Source organism: Coregonus clupeaformis, chromosome 39, assembly GCF_020615455.1.
Source record: "Coregonus clupeaformis isolate EN_2021a chromosome 39, ASM2061545v1, whole genome shotgun sequence".
NCBI lineage: Eukaryota > Metazoa > Chordata > Actinopteri > Salmoniformes > Salmonidae > Coregonus > Coregonus clupeaformis.
Window position 1 is genome coordinate 18,404,754 of NC_059230.1, and position 21,062 is coordinate 18,425,815.

General features: G+C 44.2%; 2 protein-coding genes across 2 annotated transcripts in view; both read left to right on the top strand.

The window, feature by feature from the left end:
• Positions 1-6,193: 6,193 nt before the first annotated feature.
• Positions 6,194-12,537, top strand: LOC121554443 (dr1-associated corepressor). The gene is made up of 7 exons (XM_041868039.2): positions 6,194-6,574; positions 9,516-9,588; positions 9,893-9,986; positions 10,131-10,253; positions 10,383-10,473; positions 10,686-10,774; positions 10,972-12,537. The coding sequence occupies exons 1-7, from the start codon at positions 6,533-6,535 to the stop codon at positions 11,141-11,143; spliced, it is 684 nt and encodes a 227-aa protein (XP_041723973.2). The 5' UTR covers positions 6,194-6,532; the 3' UTR covers positions 11,144-12,537.
• A 1,934-nt stretch (positions 12,538-14,471) lies between these two features.
• LOC121554741 (mitogen-activated protein kinase kinase kinase 11) overlaps positions 14,472-21,062 on the top strand; it is a 46,145-nt gene continuing 39,554 nt past the window's right edge. Inside the window, exon 1 of the mRNA XM_041868469.2 lies at positions 14,472-16,384. Within this exon, the coding sequence (XP_041724403.2) occupies positions 15,625-16,384 (760 nt within the window). The 5' untranslated portion in view covers positions 14,472-15,624. The remainder of the gene's footprint in view (positions 16,385-21,062) is intronic.

The window sequence follows — 21,062 nt, forward strand, 5'->3', positions numbered from 1 at the left end:
AGTGGAATCTCAACAAGGGGTTCCTGGGGTGGGTTCTCAGCAATGGTCAAACGGGTGCACAATTTCCCTGTACTGTAGATAAGCATAAAGTTAGTTTGAGTAGGAAAAGCTATGAAACCCTGTTCACAAGAACTGCCTTGCAGTCAGTCATTCCCTAACATGCATGCAACACAGAACATGGAAAGTCTGCAATGACTTCATGCAACCAAAGATAGAAGCTGTTATGCCCTAGCTTATTTAGCCAGCTAGCTAGCTCGACGTTGGCATGTAAATTCTGTTGTTTAGAACTCGCACAGTATTTACATTGTATACTGAACAAAAATATAAATGCAACAATTTCAAAGACTTTACTGAGTTACAGTTCATATAAGGAAATCAGTCAATTGAAATTAATTAATTAGGCCCTAATCTAAGGATTTCATGACTGGGCAAGGACGCAGCCATGGGTGGGCCACTTGAGAGCCAGGCCCACTCACTGTAGAGCCAGGCCCACCCACTGTGGAGCCAGGCCCAGCCAATCAGAATTAGCTTTTCCCCACAAAAGGGCTTTATTACAGACATAAATACTCATCAGCACCGCCTCAGACGATCCCGCAGGTGAAGCAGCCGGATATGTACAGTTGAAGTCGGAAGTTTACATACACCTTAGCCAAATACATTTAAACTCAGTTTTTCACCATTTCTGACGTTTAATCCTAGTAAACATTCCCTGTCTTAGGTCAGTTAGGATCACCACTTTATTTTAAGAATGTGAAATGTCAGAATAATAGTAGAGAGAATGATTTATTTCAGCTTTTATTACTTTCATCACATTCCCAGTGGGTCAGAAGTTTACATACACTCAATTAGTATTTAGTAGCATTGCCTTTAAATTCTTTAACTTGGGTCAAACGTATTGGGTAGCCTTCCACAAGCTTCTCACAATAAGTTGGGTGAATTTTGGCTCATTCCTCCTGACAGAGCTGGTGTAACTGAGTCAGGTTTGTAGGCCTCCTTGCTCGCACACGCTTTTTCAGTTCTGCCCACAAATGTTCTATAGGATTGAGGTCAGGGCTTTGTGATGGCCACTCCAATACCTTGACTTTGTTGTCCTTAAGCCATTTTGCCACAACTTTGGAAGTATGCTTGGGTTCATTGTCCATTTGAAAGACTGATTTGCGACCAAGCATTAACTTCCTGACTGATGTCTTGAGATGTTGCTTCAATACAGTGAGGGAAAAAAGTATTTGATCCCCTGCTGATTTTGTAAGTTTGCCCACTGACAAAGAAATTCTCAGTCTATAATTTTAATGGTAGGTTTATTTGAACAGTGAGAGACAGAATAACCCTGTCTATCCCTGTTCTCTCCTCTCCGCACAGGCCATACAAACGCCTCACACCGCGTGGCTGCTGTCTCTCTAACCTGGTGGTCCCTGCACGCACGACCCACGTGGAGTTCCAGGTCTCCGGCAGCCTCTGGAACTGCCGTTCTCCGGCCAACAAGGCAGAGTTCATGTCAGCCTATGCTACCCTCCAGTCCCTCGACTTCTTGGCGCTGACACAAACATAGATTACCACAGAAAACACTGCTACTCCTACTGCTCTCTCCTCGTCTGACCATGTCTTCTCGCATACCCCGAGAGCATCTGGTCAGCGGGGCGGTGGCACAGGAATCCTCATCTCTCCCAAGTGGACATTCTCTCTTTCTCCCCTGACCCATCTGTCTATCTCCTCATTTGAATTACATGCTGTCACAGTCACTAGCCCATTCAAGCTTAACATCCTTATCATTTATCGCCCTCCAGGTTCCCTTGGAGAGTTCATCAATGAGCTTGACGCCTTGATAAGTTCCTTTCCTGAGGATGGCTCACCCCTCACAGTTCTGGATGACTTTAACCTCCCTACGTCTACCTTTGACTCATTTCTCTCTGTCTCCTTCTTTCCACTCCTCTCCTCTTTTGACCTCACCCTCTCCCCGTCTCCCCCTACTCACAAGGCAGGCAATACGCTTGACCTCATCTTTACTAGACGCTGTTCTTCTACTAATCTCACTGCAACTCCCCTCCAAGTCTCCGACCACTACTTTGTATCCTTTTCTCTCTCGCTCTCCTCCAACACTACTCACTCTGCCCCTGCTCAGATGGTAATGCACCGTCGCGACCTTCGCTATCTATCTCCTGCTACTCTCTTCTCTTCCATCCTATCATCTCTTCCCTCTGCTCAATCCTTCTCCCTCCGATCTCCTGATTCTGCCTCCTCAACCCTCCTCTCCTCCCTTTCTGCATCTTTTGACTCTCTATGTCCCCTATCCTCCCAGGCCGGCTCGGTCCTCCCCTCCTGCTCCGTGGCTTGACTACTCATTGCGAGCTCACAGAACAGGGCTCCGGGCAGCCGAGCGGAAATGGAGGAAAACTAGACTCCCTGCCGACCTGTCATCTTTTCACTCCCTCCTCTCTACATTTTCTTCCTCTGTTTCTGCTGTTAAAGCCACTTTCTACCACTCTAAATGTCAAGCCTCTGCCTCTAACCCTAGGAAGCTCTTTGCCACCTTCTCCTCCCTGCTGAATCCTCCTCCTCCTCCTCCCCCTCCCTCCTCCCTCTCTGTGGATGACTTCGTCAACCATTTTGAAAAGAAGGTTGACAACATCCGATCCTCATTTATTAAGTCAAATGACACCGCTGGTCCTGCTCACACTGCCCTACCCTATGCTTTGACTTCTTTCTCCCCTCTCTCTCCAGATGAAATCTTGCGACTTGTGACGGCCGGCCGCCCAACAACCTGCCCGCTTGACCATATCCCCTCCGCTCTTCTCCAGACCATTTGCGGAGACCTTCTCCCTTACCTCACCTCGCTCATCAACTCATCCTTGACCACTGGCTATGTCCCTTCCGTCTTCAAGAGAGCGAGAGTTGCACCCCTTCTCAAAAAACCTACACTCGATCCCTCCAATGTCAACAACTACAGACCAGTATCCCTTCTTTCTTTTCTCTCCAAAACTCTTGAGCGTGCCGTCTTTAGCCAACTCTCTTGCTATCTCTCTCAGAATGATCTTCTTGATCCAAACCAGTCAGGTTTCAAGACTGGTCATTCAACTGAGACTGCTCTTCTCTGTGTCACGGAGGCTCTCCGCACTGCTAAAGCTAACTCTCTCTCCTCTGCTCTCATCCTTCTAGACCTATCTGCTGCCTTTGATACTGTGAACCATCAGATCCTCCTCTCCACCCTCTCCGAGTTGGGCATCTCCGGCGCGGCTCACTCTTGGTTTGCGTCCTACCTCACAGGTCGCTCCTACCAGGTGGCGTGGCGAGAATCTGTCTCCGCACCACGTGCTCTCACCACTGGTGTCCCCCAGGGCTCAGTTCTAGGCCCTCTCCTATTCTCTCTATACACCAAGTCACTTGGCTCTGTCATATCCTCACATGGTCTCTCCTATCATTGCCACACAGAGGACACACAATTAATCTTATCCTTTCCCCCTTCTGATAACCAGGTGGCGAATCGCATCTCTGCATGTCTGGCAGACATATCAGTGTGGATGACGGATCACCACCTCAAGCTGAACCTCAGCAAGACGGAGCTGCTCTTCCTCCCTGGGAAGGACTGCCCGCTCCATGATCTCGCCATCATGGTTGACAACTCCGTTGTGTCCTCCTCCCAGAGTGCAAAGAACCTTGGCGTGACCCTGGACAACACCCTGTCGTTCTCCGCCTACATCAAAGCGGTGACCCGATCCTGTAGGTTCATGCTCTACAACATTCGCAGAGTACGACCCTACCTTACACAGGAAGCGGCACAGGTCCTAATCCAGGCACTTGTCATCTCCCGTCTGGATTACTGCAACTCGCTGTTGTCTGGGCTCCCTGCCTGTGCCATTAAACCCCTACAACTCATCCAGAACGCTGCAGCCCGTCTGGTGTTCAACCTTCCCAAGTTCTCTTACGTCACCCCGCTCCTCCGCACACTCCATTGGCTTCCAGTTGAAGCCCGCATCTGCTACAAGACCATGGTGCTTGCCTATGGAGCTGTGAGCAGAACGGCACCTCCGTACCTTCAGGCTCTGATCAGTCCCTACACCCAAACGAGGGCATTGCGTTCATCCACCTCTGGCCTGCTGGCCCCCCTACCTCTGTGGAAGCACAGTTCCCGCTCAGCCCAGTCAAAACTGTTCGCTGCTCTGGCACCCCAATGGTGGAACAAGCTCCCTCACGACGCCAGGACAGCGGAGTCACTCACCACCTTCCGGAGACACTTGAAACCCCACCTCTTTAAGGAATACCTGGGATAGGATAAAAGTAATCCTTCTACCCTCCCCCTACCCCCCCAATTTTTTTATATATATATATATATATATATATATATATATATATATATTGTAAAGTGGTTGTCCAACTGGCTATCATAAGGTGAATGCACCAATTTGTAAGTCGCTCTGGATAAGAGTGTCTGCTAAATGACGAAAATGTAAAAAGTAAAATATAGGACTCGTTTTACTGTGGATATAGATACTTTTGTACCTGTTTCCTCCAGCATCTTCACAAGGTCCTTTGCTGTTTTCCTGGGATTTATTTGCACTTTTCGCACCAAAGTACGTTCATCTCTAGGAGACAGAACGCGTCTCCTTTCTGAGCGGTATGACGGCTGCGTGGTCCCATGGTGTTTATACTTGCATACTATTGTTTGTACAGATGAACGTGGTACCTTCAGGCGTTTGGAAATTGCTCCCAAGGATGAACCATACTTGTGGAGGTCTACAATTTGGCTGATTTCTTTTGATTTTCCCATGATGTCAAGCAAAGAGGCACTGAGTTTGAAGGTAGGCCTTGAACTACATCCACTGATACACCTCCAATTGACTCAAATTATGTCAATTAGCCTATCAGAAGCTTCTAAAGCCATGACTTCATTTTATGGAATTTTCCAAGCTGTTTAAAGGCACAGTCAACTTAGTGTATGTAAACTTCTGACCCACTGGAATTGTGATACAGTGAATTATAAGTGAAATAATCTGTCTGTAAACAATTATTGAAAAATTACTTGTGTCATGCACAAAGTAGATGTCCTAACCGACTTGCTAAAACTATAGTTTGTTAACAAGAAATGTGTGGAGTGGTTGAAAAATGAGTTTTAATGACTCCAACCTAAGTGTATGTAAACTTCCGACTTCAACTGTAGGTCCTGGGCTGGCGTGGTTACACGTGGTCTGCGGTTGTGAGGCCGGTTAGACATACTGCCAAATTCTCTAAAACGACGTTGGATGGCGGCTTATTGTAGAGAAATTAACATTAAATTATCTGGAAACAGCTCTGGTGAACATTCCTGCAGTCAGCATGCCAACTGCACGCTCCCTCAAAACTTGAGACATCTGTGGCATTGTGTTGTGTGACAAAACTGAACATTTTAGAGTGGCCTTTAGATTGTCCCCAGCACAAGGTTCACCAGTGTAATGATCATGCTGTTTAATCAGCTTCTTGATTGTGGTCCTCTGTAGCTCAATTGGTAGAGCATGGCGCTTGTAACGCCAGGGTACTGAGTTCGATCCCCGGGACCACCCATACGTAAAAATGTATGCACACATGACTGTAAGTCGCTTTGGATAAAAGCGTCTGCTAATGGCATATGATATTATTATTGAAATGCCACACCTGTCAGGTGGGTGGATAATCTTGACAAAGGAGAAATTCTCACTAACAGTGATGTAAACAAATTTGTGCACACCATTTGAGAGAAATAAGCGTTCCCTTACAAAAAATACATAAAAGTGCAGTAACTGAAGTCGACTGTGGTATTTTGAACGCAGTGTACTGCAGTTGAACTGCAGTTACACTGCAAAATGACTGCAGTAAAAAAAAAAGTGTTATTTTGGACGCAGTATTTGCAGCATCCTGCAGTTATACTACACTGTACTGCAGTTATACTGCACTCTGCAATCTCCGACTGCAATTTCTGGGATATTTTATTTCAGTTCATGAAATATGGGACCAACACTTTACATGTTGCGTTTATATTTTGTGTTCAGTATACTTGCATGAACATAGAACAACTTACAGTAGCTATAATAATGAAATGTTTTCCTGTACCGATATGTTTTATATGCCAGCTACCAAGTCTAGGGGGTAGCTGGCCGCCTATCAATATTTCTGCTCAAGCCTCCATCATGATTTCAATGTCGCTAGCAAAACTTTATTGAAACACCCCGTATACACAATAGCTTAGCTAACGTTATCTAGTAGAAAACGAGCAAAGTAACAGTTTGGTCGGCTTTTAACTTTTTGTCACGTTGAGCTGGCAATGTTGCATTTTACCTCAACGCGACAGTACTTTGATAATGCAACAATCTGTGTTTGTTTATTATTTAATACTAGCGTGCTGTCTATTTGAACAGAGTGTAGGGTAGAAGAATCCGACGGAACGTGAGACCCTGCGGAACATCTCGAGAAGACGACGTTGCTACTTGCTAGGCTAGCTAGCTACCCACTTGGGTGCGGGTTGGAGGGACATATAATAACAAAATATTGAAGATTGTTTTAAGTTAGCTAGCCAGTTTATAAAATAATGCCCAGCAAAAAGAAGAAATACAATGCCAGATTCCCTCCGGTAAGTAGTTACTAAAGCTTTGCTTGCTAAGCTGATAGCTAATTAGCAAGCTAACTAACTTCATTATCTAAATATGTGGAATGCTTGCTAACTTTACTTAAACAGTGCACATATTAATAGGATTTGGCCTAGGTAGGTTGCTAGCTAGTTAGTTAACAGACAATAAGATAAAGCTAGTTAGTTAACTTTACTTCGTAGTTAGCTAGAGCTGTAGATATGCATTGTTATCCAGCTAATGGTAGCTAGCTAAGTTAGCTAGCCAGTCAGCCACTATTTTGGGGAGGGTAGCTATTAAAAAGGTTTGCTAGCTTAGTTTGTTCATTGTTGTTAGCAAGTTTGCTAGCTGTACTAACTGATATACGAGATTTGGTTATTGTCCAAAACAAGTATTAGCTAGGCCTGCTAAGGGGTTGTATCATTCAGAATAAGTTAGACATGATCGGGAAAAGTGGAGGATGTTGCTAGCTAGTTTGGAAATGCTAGCCAGATACTAGCATAAGTTGTCAACAAATCAGTCCCCCTAAGAATGTCATGATACACTATTATTATTATAATAATAATAATATGCCATTTAGCAGACGCTTTTATCCAAAGCGACTTAGTCATGTGTGCATACATTTTTAGTATGGGTGGTCCCGGGGATCGAACCCACTACCCTGGCGTTTCAAGCGCCATGCTCTACCAACTGAGCTACAGAGGACCACCACTACATGACCAAAAGTATGTGGACACCTTCTCGTCAAACATCTAATTCCAAAATCATGGGCATTAATATGGACTTAGTCCCCCCTTTGCTGCTATAACAGCCTCCACTCTTCTGGGAAGGCGTTCCACTAGATGTTGGAACATTGTAGTGGGGACTTGCTTCGATTTAGCCACAAGAGCATTAGTGAGGTCGGGCACTGATGTTGGGCGATTAGGCATGGCTCGCAGTCGCCGTTCCAATTCATCCCAAAGGTGTTTGATGGGGTTGAGGTCAGGGCTCTGTGCAGGCCAGTCAAGTTCTTCCACACCGATCTCGACAAACCATTTCTGTATGGACCTCGCATTGTGCACGGGGGCATTGTCATGCTGAAACAGGAAAGGGCCTTCCCCAAACTGTTGCCACAAAGTTGGAAGCACAGAATCATCTAGAATGTAATTGTATGCTGTAGCGTTAAGATTTCCTTTCAGTGGAACTAAGGGGTCTAGCCTCCACCAAACTTTACAGTTGGCACTATGCATTGGGGCAGGTAGCGTTCTCCTGGCATCCTCCAAACGCAGATTCGTCAGTCGGACTGCCAGATGGTGAAGCGTGATTAATCACTCCAGGGAACGCGTTTCCACTGCTCCAGAGTCCAATGGCGGCGAGCTTTACACCACTCCAGCCGATGCTTTGCGTTGCGCATGGTAATCTTAGGCTGGTGTGCGGTTGCTTGACCATGGAAACCCATTTCATGAAGCTCCCGACGAACAGTACTTGTGCTGATGTTGCTTCCAGAGGCAGTTTGGAACTCAGTAGTGAATGTTGCAACTGAGGACAGGCGATTTTTACGCGCTTCAGCACTCGACGGTCCCGTTCTGTGAAGTTGTGTGGCCTACCACTTCGCGGCTGAGTCGTTGTTGCTCCTTGACGTTTCCACTTCACAATAACAGCATTTACAGTTGACCGGGGCAGCTCTAGCAGGGCAGAAATCTGACGAACTGACTTATTGGAAAGGTGGCATCCTATGACGATGCCACAGTAAAAGTCACTGAGCTCTTCAGTAAGGCCATTCTACTGTCAATGTTTGTCTATGGAGATTGCATGGCTGTGTGCTCTATTTTATACATCTGTCAGCAACAGGTGTGGCTGAAATAGCCGAATCCACTAATTTGAAGGTGTGTCCACATACTTTTGTATATATAGTGTACCTGCTGCCACTACTGTCAGATCGTGCTGAGCGGGGTAGCTAGAAGTCTGTTTTGTTGACCACCTCCCTGACTTCACATGTGAGATGAGCCGAAACAGACGGGGCAGAAGCCAAGAAGGTGCATGGTGGTATCTTTAGCTTGGTAGGACAAAAGGTAGCTACAGCTTCAAAAGAAATGGGCCTATGGATTATATAATCAAAACCATAACAAACAACTAACTCCCAATTTACGATCTGTAGAAACATTGAGAATAGAAAGGTTCAGAACTTTTGTAAAACATAAATGTATATAGTATGTATGGGCTGGAAGTAGAGGCCTAAGCGTTGTTGTTCACTAGTTTACTCCAACTGGGGAAGGGGTGGTGGGGTTGGAAAGTAATGAAGGGAAATATAATTTTAAAAAAGCGTGTGTGTGTGTATGCATGTATATGTAATAATAATATGCCATTTAGCAGACACTTTTATCCAAAGTGACTTACAGTCATGTGCGCATAAATTTTTACGTATGGGTGGTCCCGGGGATCGAACCCACTATCCTGGCGTTACAAGCGCCATGCTCTACCAATTGAGCTACAGAGGACCATATATATATATATATATATATATATATATATATATATATATATATATATATATATATGAGAAAAAAAACATATGGGGGATTGGAAGTGATGCAGACAATTACATTGATGGAAGTTACAATCTATCTGAAATATTAAAGCTGATCTACCCCTTTAAAAAAAAAAATAAGAAAAGAAAACTAGCTCCCAGTGTCAGTGTGTTATTTTTAGCTACCTATCAAGGTCATCACTTCTGCTTAGTACCTAAATCCTCAGATGATGCAAACGGATGGGAATAGACCTAGTTGAAAGTTCTTTTGGCATTTCTGTCTATAGCCTAGTTTCTTTGTCAACTAACTATGGTCAATGTGCTGGGCATGTGTGGTTGGTTGATTGATCAATTAGTAACTCAGCAATTATGCAAATGCTCTAATGGTAGTCAAATCTTCGAAGCACTCCCTCACTGACCTCTTCCCGTTCCGATTACAGGCGAGGATTAAGAAGATTATGCAGACTGATGAAGAGATAGGCAAAGTGGCTGCCGCAGTTCCTGTCATCATATGTATCCGTTGTTCTCACCTGAACGCTTCATCTGTATTTCATTGCATGTTCCAAGTAACTGCATTTCAAAACATGTATTTTTGCCAATGACAATATGGAGATTGTAGGGTTAATTGTTTGTGTTGTGCAGTTTGAATGAAATTCATATGACTCACTGTTTTTACTTTTGAGGGGTTGTGTGCCTAGTAAGTTAAGTAATCACTCTTGTGTAGTTGTGAAATGTCTAACTGTTATTGAAGACAAAAAAACACCCCGGTCCTGTGTGGCCAGTGGCTACTTTTGCCTTTCCTTAATTCAACCACCAGCACGAGCTCTGGAGCTGTTCCTGGAGTCTCTCCTGACGAAAGCCTGTCAAGTCACCCAGTCCCGGAACGCAAAAACAATGACAACCTCACACTTGTAAGTCATGTATTCAGTTATCAGTGTTGGTCATAAAAGTCGGTAGGACTACAGATTGTAATTTTCAGCATTCTTGCCCTTCTGTGCTTTTGAAGCTATGGGAAAGTATTATGTTTTAAACAATGTGTGTGTGTGTCTTGGTAGAAAACAGTGCATTGAACTGGAGCAGCAGTTTGACTTCCTGAAGGACCTGGTAGCGGCAGTGCCGGACATGCAGGGCGAGGGAGAGGACAACCACGCAGAGGGAGGGGAAAAGGTTGCGCGCAGGTAACGGACTCTGAATGATACCAACTGTTTACTTGGATAGGATATTACTGATGGTCCCCTAAAGCTTTGTGTGTTGGAAAATGTGTGAATTATGTCATCTTGACTTTGTACTTACTTGATGTCCTCCAGAGGTCGAAAGCCGGGGTCAGGCCGCAAGAACGGAGGAGCTGGCTCCAAGGGAAAGGACAAGAAGCTATCAGGCACAGAGTCGGAGCAAGAGGTGGGGGTTGGCCTTCAATTTAGTAGCCACGAAGCATAACCTTAGCTTAGATAACAATAACTTTTTATAGAGGGAAATGTTAAAGTTAGTTTGGCTTGGTGGCCAATTGAAGTGATATCAGGTGTGATGAGGGGGAAAAGGGAGGAGTTTTGATAGGGTAGAGGTGTGAGGATTTCAGAGGCTTATTTAGCTTTTTGTTGCCATGGGAGCAGGATGACTCTGAGGACAGCGAGACAGACGAGGATGAGGAGGACGGGTCTCAGTCAAGCACAAACCTGCAGCCGCAATCCCGATTCCACAGGTAATGGACATGGACACATACACACACGGTTAACCACAACCCAACTGTACTCTTTGCTAATGTGCTTTCCTGGGTCGTATTCAGGCATTACCTTTCCATTTCACTCAGTTTCAAAACATTTTCTTAACTGAACATGACCCTGTTGTGCGGGGGTACTATTACTAACGCGTTGTCCCCTGTTCTGCCCTGTGCCACAGCCCAGACGCCATGCCACCCCAGTACCTCCACATGGGCACTGCACAAGGGGGCCTGGTCATGCCCCTGGGCTCTTTTGCCCCCCACCCCTCGCTGATGGGCACCGCACCCCCGCCTCCCCCCTCCTTGCCGCACAAAGACGAAGACAATGATGATGAAGACTATGACTCTTAGCTCCCCCCACTCTTTTACCTTTCATTTTCTCTTAAGTTGTTATTTTATGTGGCTGCATTGAGAAAGAGGTGAGTCTGAGCAGACGCTCACATGCAGCCCATTGTTAAGGAAAAGCCTCCAACAACTGTCAGTAAGGCGTGTAGACACGACAGCCTGCACCACTGAAGACCAGTAATCGGTTGTATATTGTGTTTTAATAATTTTTTGTTCTTATTTTATTGTGGAGAAAAAATGTACCAGGTTGTTTTATAAAACAGGTGGTTGTTATATTTGGACTACAAAAAAATTGCAGTTGATGTTCTGAAAGGCCCCCGGCCCAGCCCAAGGACCGGTTTGATTAAGTCCCCCATTGTAGTTTGCACTTTGGTTATTCTCTCATCTCTCTCTTTGTTTTCTGCATACGTCATTGGTGTTCAACGAACATATCACTCCAGTTCCATGTCCACTTCTTCAACGTCTGCTCAAGTTCAGTTGAGATGAACAAACTATAATGCCTGTGCAACCTAACATAGCCTCATAGAATACTGTACACACCCCTTCTCGAGATGAATTCAGAGCAGCAGTTGGTTGTATTTTGAAAGTGATCAGCACTTACCTATAGCAAAGGGAGATGAGATTATTGTCTGTGAGGGTTATTATGAACTTGGCAGAGCGGTTAGATCTTGGTCTTGCTTTCAGACTTGGTCGTCATCGCACGTGGCTATTCCAATTGTTAGGCTACATAGGCCCTCAAAATGAACTGGTAAGGAGATGTATTTTACTATAGGTTATGAATTCTTCTCAATGTGACTGCGGAGTTGTGGATTTTTCCCCTTTTAATGCACATTTTTATGACGATAATTTATCCTCATGAAGACCTTGTCCATTAGCTTACGTCAACCATATTCACATGTCATTACAACTCTGATTGGATGTTTTTGTTCATTTGAAATTTGGGTGACAAGTCACTGCTTTGGAGGTATGACATGAAATATGTTGTTTTGTACCCCCTCACCCCAACTATCTCCTTCTTGAAGACAGATGTGTCTGTGCTGGCTATTCTTATCTGAAGGATACTGTGATGCTCCTCCTGGACCATAACTTTGTTTTTAAAGTTGTTAAACCTCACCCCCTTCCTTCTCACCTATAATTTGCGTAATTTGTTTTCAAAAAGATCACGTACCCTCCCCTCACTTGGAATAAAATTATCCTTTGTATTGTTTTTATTTTTCTCTCTATTAGATAGTTTTAATGTACTCATTGAAAAGCAGAGAAGGATAAGTCTCCCGTTTCTGTGTCTGTGTTGATATTAAATGTTTGAAGGTAGGCCGTTGAATCTGACGCTGTATGTAAACTTTTAACATTCTTTTTATTTTGTATGGGTGAAATAAAGTTCAGATTTCAATAAAACACTGCCCAACTTTTTTTTTCTTTCTTTTACATAAAACGGCATGAGATATTTTACCAAGCGTATCTGTGACATTACAAGCCACGATGCCATAAGCTATTTGTTGTTGAGTCCATTGAAACTGGCAATGAACTTCATTCCATTTGCACCTAAGCGAAACATTGCACAAGGCTTCACCTTACGACTTCACAGTAGTGTAACACATCCTTTGTGTTCAACCCATCCCCATCCTACATTCTCTGAGCTTCCCATTCACATTCCCATATGGAAAATCTGTACATTTCTCTCTAAGCAGCCTTCATGTCTCCTCCAAATACTTCCTGTCTCAGACTCTCGGGTATAGACAAAAGAAATGGCCAACCATGCATTAGTACTCCTATGAAGTGTGTATAAACTTTTAACAATGGACGTTTGTTACCACAGCTGATGTGATGTGTGTTTTCCCCTGTCAAGGCCATGTCATCATCAACAGAGTAAGCAAGGTGATTGAAGTGCAAGCCAGCACAGGTCTGTTCTGTGGGAGAGATTCCCATGGAGAGAAGATTGCTTTGATTAGACACACTGCACAAAGGAAATACTCTTTCTGAAAATGCAGTACATTTTTCGTTCTCTGTGTGCACTGTGGACCCACACCCTTCCCTCCCTCCTCTGAGTTTGGTTTCATATTGTAAATGTAGCAGGAGGCTTGTCTCAGCCACCAGGCCACAAAAACAACTGCCTTCTTCCTGCACAAGTGAAGAGTCAGCGCTGGGTAGCAGGGGATGGGGGAGGCAGGCAGGGGTGTTTGGCCGGGGTTATGGGAGGGGATTGACTTTCGGGGGCGGCGGAGCAACAAAGGCCTGCCATGGGGCAGGGGAGCCATCAAAGGCCTCAGAAGGAAGCACACTGTTTCCACACAGCATCACAGGGCAAAGGTGCCCTCCTCCGAATGGCCCCCTAGGTAGAAAAGTTTAGTCTGTCTCAGACCCCAATAGCATGACATATTTTATGTTTATTCAAAGTGATAAATATGTAAGTGCTTTATGCATACTTTTGCATATTACACCAAACTCAGGGCTCCTGAGTGGCGCAGTGGTCTAAGGCACTGCATCTCAGTGCTTGAGGTGTCACTACAGACCCCCTGGTTCCATTCCAGGCTGTATCACAACCTTGGGAGTCCCATAGGGCAGCGCACAATTGGCCCAGCGTCGTCCGGGTTTGGCCGGTGTAGGCGTCATTGTAAATAAGAATTTGTTCTTAACTGACTTGCCTAGTTAAATAAAGGATAAAATAAACACAGTGTATCATCAACCTCATTATTATTGGAGACTATGTAACCTATTATAGGCCTTATGAACTGAATGATGATATTTATATTACAACATTTGCACGTTGGACCACTAACTTGCCCCAAGGAAACATAAAACCCCATCCAATTGAGGCCCATAACAATTAACGGCCTAATACCACGCCCATTCTTCTGTGGGCCAAAAATCGTGCGTATTTATTTGTCACACACATATTCTAGTGAACCTCAAATATAGAACACGGGAATTACTCCGCATATTACTGCTGCCTCCTCCAGAACAAGAGTTGCGTTGTTTCTGTCACCTGGAGCGTATTCATTACGCCGCTTATGTTGCAAAACGTTTCTTAAATGGAAGCAAACGAAAATAAACGGGGAGGGACCTAACTGAATTTGTCCAAAATAAACTCTAGTTTTAGTTGCAAAACGGAAGAAGTTTGGACTAATGGGCGAGTTCGTTTTGCATGTCCCGGTGTCCCGGATGAGTGGAGATTATACTTAAGGACCAATGGAATGGTCAAACATATACTGACTCCGCCCAGGGGCACCGGACCATGGAACACGAAATCGCCCAATGATTACACACATGATTCTTTCTTTTCCTGTTGGGAAAAAAGTTACTAAACCCCACCCTCTTCTCTGACTGTAAGCACAGACGTAGAGTGGTTCGAGAACGGGACGAGGGAAGACTGCTAAAGGAAGTGGGGACATGATAACAATAATGCATCTATCACGACGCTTTTTGGACATCGATAATAACAACGAGCTGGTCGGAGCTTGGCACTAAAGTATCGTTACGCACGACGGACAATACATTATTTGTTTTCGGTGTGCGGTTCTCTTTAAAAAGTAGACTCATAAGCAGGATCGTACAGTTCTTCCTGTTGGGAACTCGGTGGATATAAAGTTCTTATTGAATATACAGATTTGTACAATTGAGACATTGTATATCACCATCGGGCGAGACAGCAAATATGGATACAGTTGGGCAAACGGATGTGAGAATAGTTGACAGAACGCAAAGAAGTTTCGGCCAGACACCGTTGTTCGTGATGTGGGTTTAGGGCGAGTTGGTCAGCTTTGAAATTTGCGGTAAAGCACGGGGTTCGCAGGACTGAATGCTTATTTCCTGCTATTCTTCTCTTCTTTTCAGCGCTTCCTGCTTATGATAGCCACGGCACTTAATGGCTAAAAATACAGAAAACTCTAAATGGACAACTAAATGAAGTTGAGCTCCTTCTTTGAGGTTATTATTGTCCAATGGTCTGGATATTTTACAACCACCTGATGCTAATTTTAGTGACTGATCCATCCAGTTCTCTGCACAGTCTTGGTTTTGCTATAATGGAATAAGTTCCCCTTTATTTCAAATCTCAATCTCAGCACATAATCATTGGTTAATATGTGAGTATGTGTGATATAATAATTGAGTAATTAAGTGAGCTATGTGCTCAAACCACGCATTGAGACACCACATCAGTCAAGTAGAAACTTGCTTTATGGAGACAATTCTGCCATTTTACAAATTGGAACAATTGGCAGAACTGGTCACATCCATGGCCTTTGTTTGATCATTACCAGCTCCAATGGAAACAAGCAGTCCATGACGAGTCGCATGAGAGGCACTTTTTATCCTGTTATCTTTGAACACTGTTGTGTTCCTGTTGGCCAGGCCTTTGAACACATTTCACTGGTCCCTGATGAACCAACTAGACACAGAGGAAAGGGAGAGAGGCGCAATAAAGTACTTTATTTTAAAAATCGTACAGAATCAAACCTAGTGTCTGAACATCTGCTCCTTGTGGCTCCATGGAGCCACTGAAGACCATTTTTAGCCGCGGCCCACTGTTGAACTGGAAAGGTTTGGATCAATCGCAAAAAGGAAACTTCACCAATCCTGTGTGGACAGCTTTATTCGACTATGAGGCGTCCGGTAAAGACGAGCTCACCCTCCACAAAGGTGACCTGGTGGAAGTTCTGTCACTGGACTCCGAGATATCCGGTGACGAGGGCTGGTGGGCGGGCAAGGTCAACAACAAAGTGGGTATCTTTCCCTCAAACTACGTGTCCTTCAAGCCTCCTTCATATGGGAAACTGCAGGGCAGTGGAGTCGGGGAGCTTGGGCCAGCCGTGGTGGGGGTGGGGGAGTTCGAACCCGAGGCTGTGGATTTCAGGGAACTGAGCCTCGAGGAGGTCATTGGGGTCGGAGGCTTCGGCAAGGTGTATCGCGGTACATGGAGAGGTGGACTGGTGGCCGTGAAGGCGGCCCGCCAGGACCCGGATGAGGACATCAGTGTGACGGCCCAGAACGTGCGCCAGGAGGCTCGGCTGTTTGCCATGCTCACTCACCCCAACATCATCGCTCTCAAAGGGGTTTGCTTACGGGAACCCAATTTGTGCCTCATCATGGAGTACGCATCCGGTGGCGCACTGAGCCGAGCATTGGCCGGACGCCGCATCCCGCCGCACGTCCTGGTCAACTGGGCGGTGCAGATCGCCAGGGGCATGCTCTACCTGCACACGGAGGCCATTGTTCCTGTCATCCACCGTGACCTTAAGTCTAACAACAGTAAGTCACTGCACTAGGCCCGTCTATGTCCAGAGTTGGTTTTAACGATGCACTGTGGTTAGAACATTGTTATAGACAACACCTAGTGGGGAGCTAGAAGGTCATAAACAGGTGAATTACTGGCATTTCCTTAGCTCCATGACAAACTATCAAATTCAGTTTCACCAGTTCACTTGGCTCGGAGTAAAATGGGCGTAGGCTACATATTTGCTGGGGTCTTGACCTACAGGCCTCAGGCAGGATTGTCAGGACATTGTGCACTGTAGGCTAGGGTATTTGTTGCATTACCACAAGCTACACCACACCACACACTTCGCCTTTGACAAAGCTCACTTTTCTCCCTTCTGCACTAGAATATTGACTCGAATAGCTCACAAATTACAAGCACAAACATCCCACCTATCAGACAAATTCAATTTCACACACACACACACACACACACACACACACACACACACACACACACACACACATTAATGCAACACACACATCACTGCAACACACACATCACAACTTATGCTACCAGACTCGTATTATACTGCTCAATTTATACACTTGACCCCCTTCCCCAATACACATGTAAATATTGTACTATACATTGTGCCTTCCTGTATTATACTTGCTCAAAAGTATTATTCTATTCTACTGAGCCATTTACTTTATGTTCATATTATTATTTCTTATTGTTGTTTCATTGTCCAGAAGGAACCTGAAAGTAAGCATTTCGTTGGACGATGTATTCCATGCGTATCCCGTACATATGATTAATAAAAGTTGAAACTTGATTTTGAAAGTCTAGTGAGCATTTCTCGATAACGAGACCAGCTGCTTCGCAAGCAAAGGTCAAGAATTCTAGTGGGTGCATTTAAAGTCCGTCACAATTCACTCTTTGGACTTTGATGCACTGGATTGTTGGAATAACAGTGATGTAGGCTTAGGTAGGTGTTTTGGGCTCTAGCTCTGGCCACGTAGCCATATACCATGGACCTTGTCATTAAGCCACATCAAATAGATGTAGTGAAGGTGATAAAGAGAGAATTCAACTCTCTCGATCCATAACAAACGGTTCTTGGAGCTGTCAGGCTGAGAGTGTCTAAGTAACCTTGATGGTCAAAACACAAAGCCACCTGAATTCACACACAGAGGCAAAACCATTATTATACCTTTGACAAATCCGATAATCCCTGTCAGCGGCTCAGCAATGTTCAGGGTTTGTTATTGTTCAACATCCCCTCTTTTATCGTTCGTTCAAATCACCAAAGAATCCCTCTGAACAGCCATGTTACGTTACGCAAAATATCAAGGTTATTTTTTTGGTTTGACTAGACACCGACACCACTTCTGAGAATATGGGCCTTGGTAGGTCGGTGTTAGTAGTTCTATACCCAGTTTCAAGGTTTTCGGTCACACCTAACCCTAATTAGGCCAAAGTATCACTGTTTCAGTACATCGTCATCTTCTTCATTGATTCTCACAAAGCACAATCCTCTTTCACTTGTTCCACTGCACATTTCCTCTCTCAACCCTCTACTCTCTTCATGGCCCAGGGCAATTACTTTTTAACTTTAAAATGTCTGCCAAACAAAGACCATTGGTTTCAAAATTTAACAAACCATACAACATTTCCAATGAAACATTTCCAAAAACTAATTTAGTGGAAGAACTGTGCAGATGAAACTTTGGTAACTGAATTTCGATAAACTCTCCCTCAGGATTTTATGCAACCACGTTTTCCAAAAACTCTGTTAAATATCCGCTACGAATTAAGATTGAAAGATGTCTGCAGAAATAATGGAGACTATGACATGACACCTTGAAAAAATCTCTTATTATTGAACTCCATTAAGTGAAGTGGATTTACACCCGGTAACAGAATTTCATCATGTATCTGACCTGTACTAAACAGAAATGCATAATTATGGATATGAATGTCATTCTCCTCATGTTTCAAAAGTTTCGACATCACAGCGCAGAACAGCAGAGTACAGTAGAGTGCAATACAATACAGCACATCAGAGAGTAGAGTACAGTACAATATACTGTATATATTGTACTGTTCTATAATCTACTTTTCTGTACTGTACTACTGTATTGTACTGTACTTTATTGTACTCACTGTACTCTGCTTTACTATCCAAACTTGTGAAATATATGTCTATGATGGGTTCAGATTTGGTCCAGTCCGGTCCGTCTGTGGACATTAACATCAAGGCCAGGGTGGACTGACCACATTAATCTACTTTTCAACATCTATGGACTTCCAGTGTCGGTCCATGCTCAGTGGTTGAGGATGCTGGTTACAGTAAATGGAAAGAGAGGTAGAGGTAGAGGTAGAGGTAGAGGTAGAGGTAGAGGTAGAGGTAGAGAGAGAGAGAGAGAGAGGTTTTTAACACTTTGTTTGACCACCAGAAAGCGAAATAAAACCATTATGAGCTGAACATAACAGTATGCCAGTGGAAGGGAGAACAGTAGCAGGTGACCCAACTGTAGTTTGTGACTATTATGATTTCCCATTATTACCAATTCAGTTGCAGAAATTCCCTTACTGAATTATGAGTTTAATTCACTTGATAGTTCAATGGTAGGTCTACCGTTACTTTGTTAAACTTTCATTATCCTCCCTCATGAGGGAGAGAAATTAGAAAATATCTTAAAGATATGTAGGTTTTTGGTAACGGAATTACAAGGCAATATTTCTTAAACTTACAGAAGGTAAACGATTTCTCCAAAACTATATATAAATGTTGATATTAGGTGGCAGGGGTCTTTATGTCAACATTATTGTGTTTTGATGTATTTCTGATACCTTTTAAGACTATTTCTGGTAGATGTTTTGTACGACCCATTTTCCACCTGTTTATCCAGAAATCAAAGCCTTTACTTATAGCACATTTTTAAGATGGAAAATGATTGAAAAATGTATCTATGCCTTCATATCCCCAAAATATAGACTCTTAGCTTTCATTTGACACCAAATTTGATATGCTCCTATGAACTTCAATTGTTTGTACTTTTAGATGGAAATGCCCCCCACTGTTCAGACTGAGCAGACATCAACGAACCCACTGGACTGGAAAACACCCATGTTGTGCAAAGAGAAAGCTTTTTTAAATGTAGGGTTTATAGGCTATATGGAGCGACACAACCAACAGTCCCTCTCTACCTCCTACCTCATGTTTTTTTATTATTATCTGAAGCTTTGTCCCAGGCCTGCCTCTACTCGTCTCTATCCTGCTGTTTGGGGAAGGAGAGATCTGTGTTTTAGAGAGGAGAGGGAGAAAGAGATCTTCCTTCAGTGTTTCACTGGTCCCTTTAAAGTGTACAGGAGAATCAAGGGAAGTATCAAGGAAAGGTACACACTATTCAAGTTGGCGGCCATTGAAAGTATAATGAGAGGTTCGAGCTTCTAAAATTGGCCACAAACCACTGAACCACAACGAGGCCTTAGATTCAGTAAGACAGTAGGTGAAAGGAGAATGTTGTCAAGTTTACAGATAAAGACGTTCACTACACGATAACAATGATTTTAAAGTTAATTAAATGCATTGTTTAGTGGACTGTTGCAATGACAGAGCTGTGAGTAAAGGATACGTTTTATTTTTTACAACCAAATCTCAATTTTTTTATGTAAATGGCATGTTATAGAAGGGTCCAGACCAGTAGCAGTGCGTGGGTAAAATCACTGAGGAAGCAAAGCCAAGCCAGCAAAAAAGCCATATTAGAACCTATGTTGTGATAATTGCGTCGTTTGTTATATAACAACCGTGATATACAGTAAGGCTGTTAGAACAAAAAGACAAGTACATTTTAGTCATTTAGCAGACGCTCTTATCCAGAGCGACTTACAGTTATTGAGTGCATACATAATTTTTTTATTTTTCATACTGGCCCCCCGTGGGAATCGAACCCACAACCCTGGCGTTGCAAACACCATGCTCTACCAACTGAGCTACATCCCTGCCGGCCATTCCCTCCCCTCCCCTGGACGACGCTGGGCCAATTGTGCGCCGCCCCATGGGTCTCCCGGTCGCGGCCCCATGGGTCTCCCGCTACGACAGAGCCTGGATTCAAACCAGGATCTCTAGTGGCACAGCTAGCACTGCGATGCAGTGCCTTAGACCACTGCGCCACTCGGCGCCCACAGTCACACAGCGGCGAAATAAATTCAACTACACATACGTTTGTTTAATCACAAAACCGGAGAGCAACATCTGTCTGGTGAAGTCCACAAAGCAAATGTTGCATACAAACACATACACTACATGACCAAAAGTATGTGGACACCTGCTTGTCGAAAATCTCATTCCAAAATCATGGGCATTAATATGGAGTTGGTCCCCCCTTTGCTGCAATAACTGCCTTCACTCTTCTAGGAAGGCTTTCCACTAGATGTTGGAACATTGCTGCGGGGATTTGCTTTCATTCAGCCACAAGAGCATTAGTGAGGTTGTGCACTGATGTTGGGCAAGGTCTGGCTCGCAGTCTGCGTTCCAATTCATCCCAAAGTTGTTAGATGGGGTTGAGGTCAGGGCTCTGTGCAGGCCAGTCAATTTCTTCCACGCCGTTCTTGACAAACCATTTCTGTAGGGACCTCGCTTTGTGCACGGGGACATTGTCATGCTGTTACAGGAAAGGGCCTTCCCCAAACTGTTGCCACAAAGTTGGAAGCACAGAATCA

Coding starts and splice junctions, on each gene's coding strand:
- LOC121554443 (XM_041868039.2), top strand. CDS start 6,533: ATGCCCAGCAAAAAGAAGAAATACAATGCCAGATTCCCTCCG. Junction 9,987..10,130: donor ACAATGACAACCTCACACTT/GTAAGTCATGTA, acceptor GTGTCTTGGTAG/AAAACAGTGCATTGAACTGG. Junction 10,254..10,382: donor GGGGAAAAGGTTGCGCGCAG/GTAACGGACTCT, acceptor GATGTCCTCCAG/AGGTCGAAAGCCGGGGTCAG.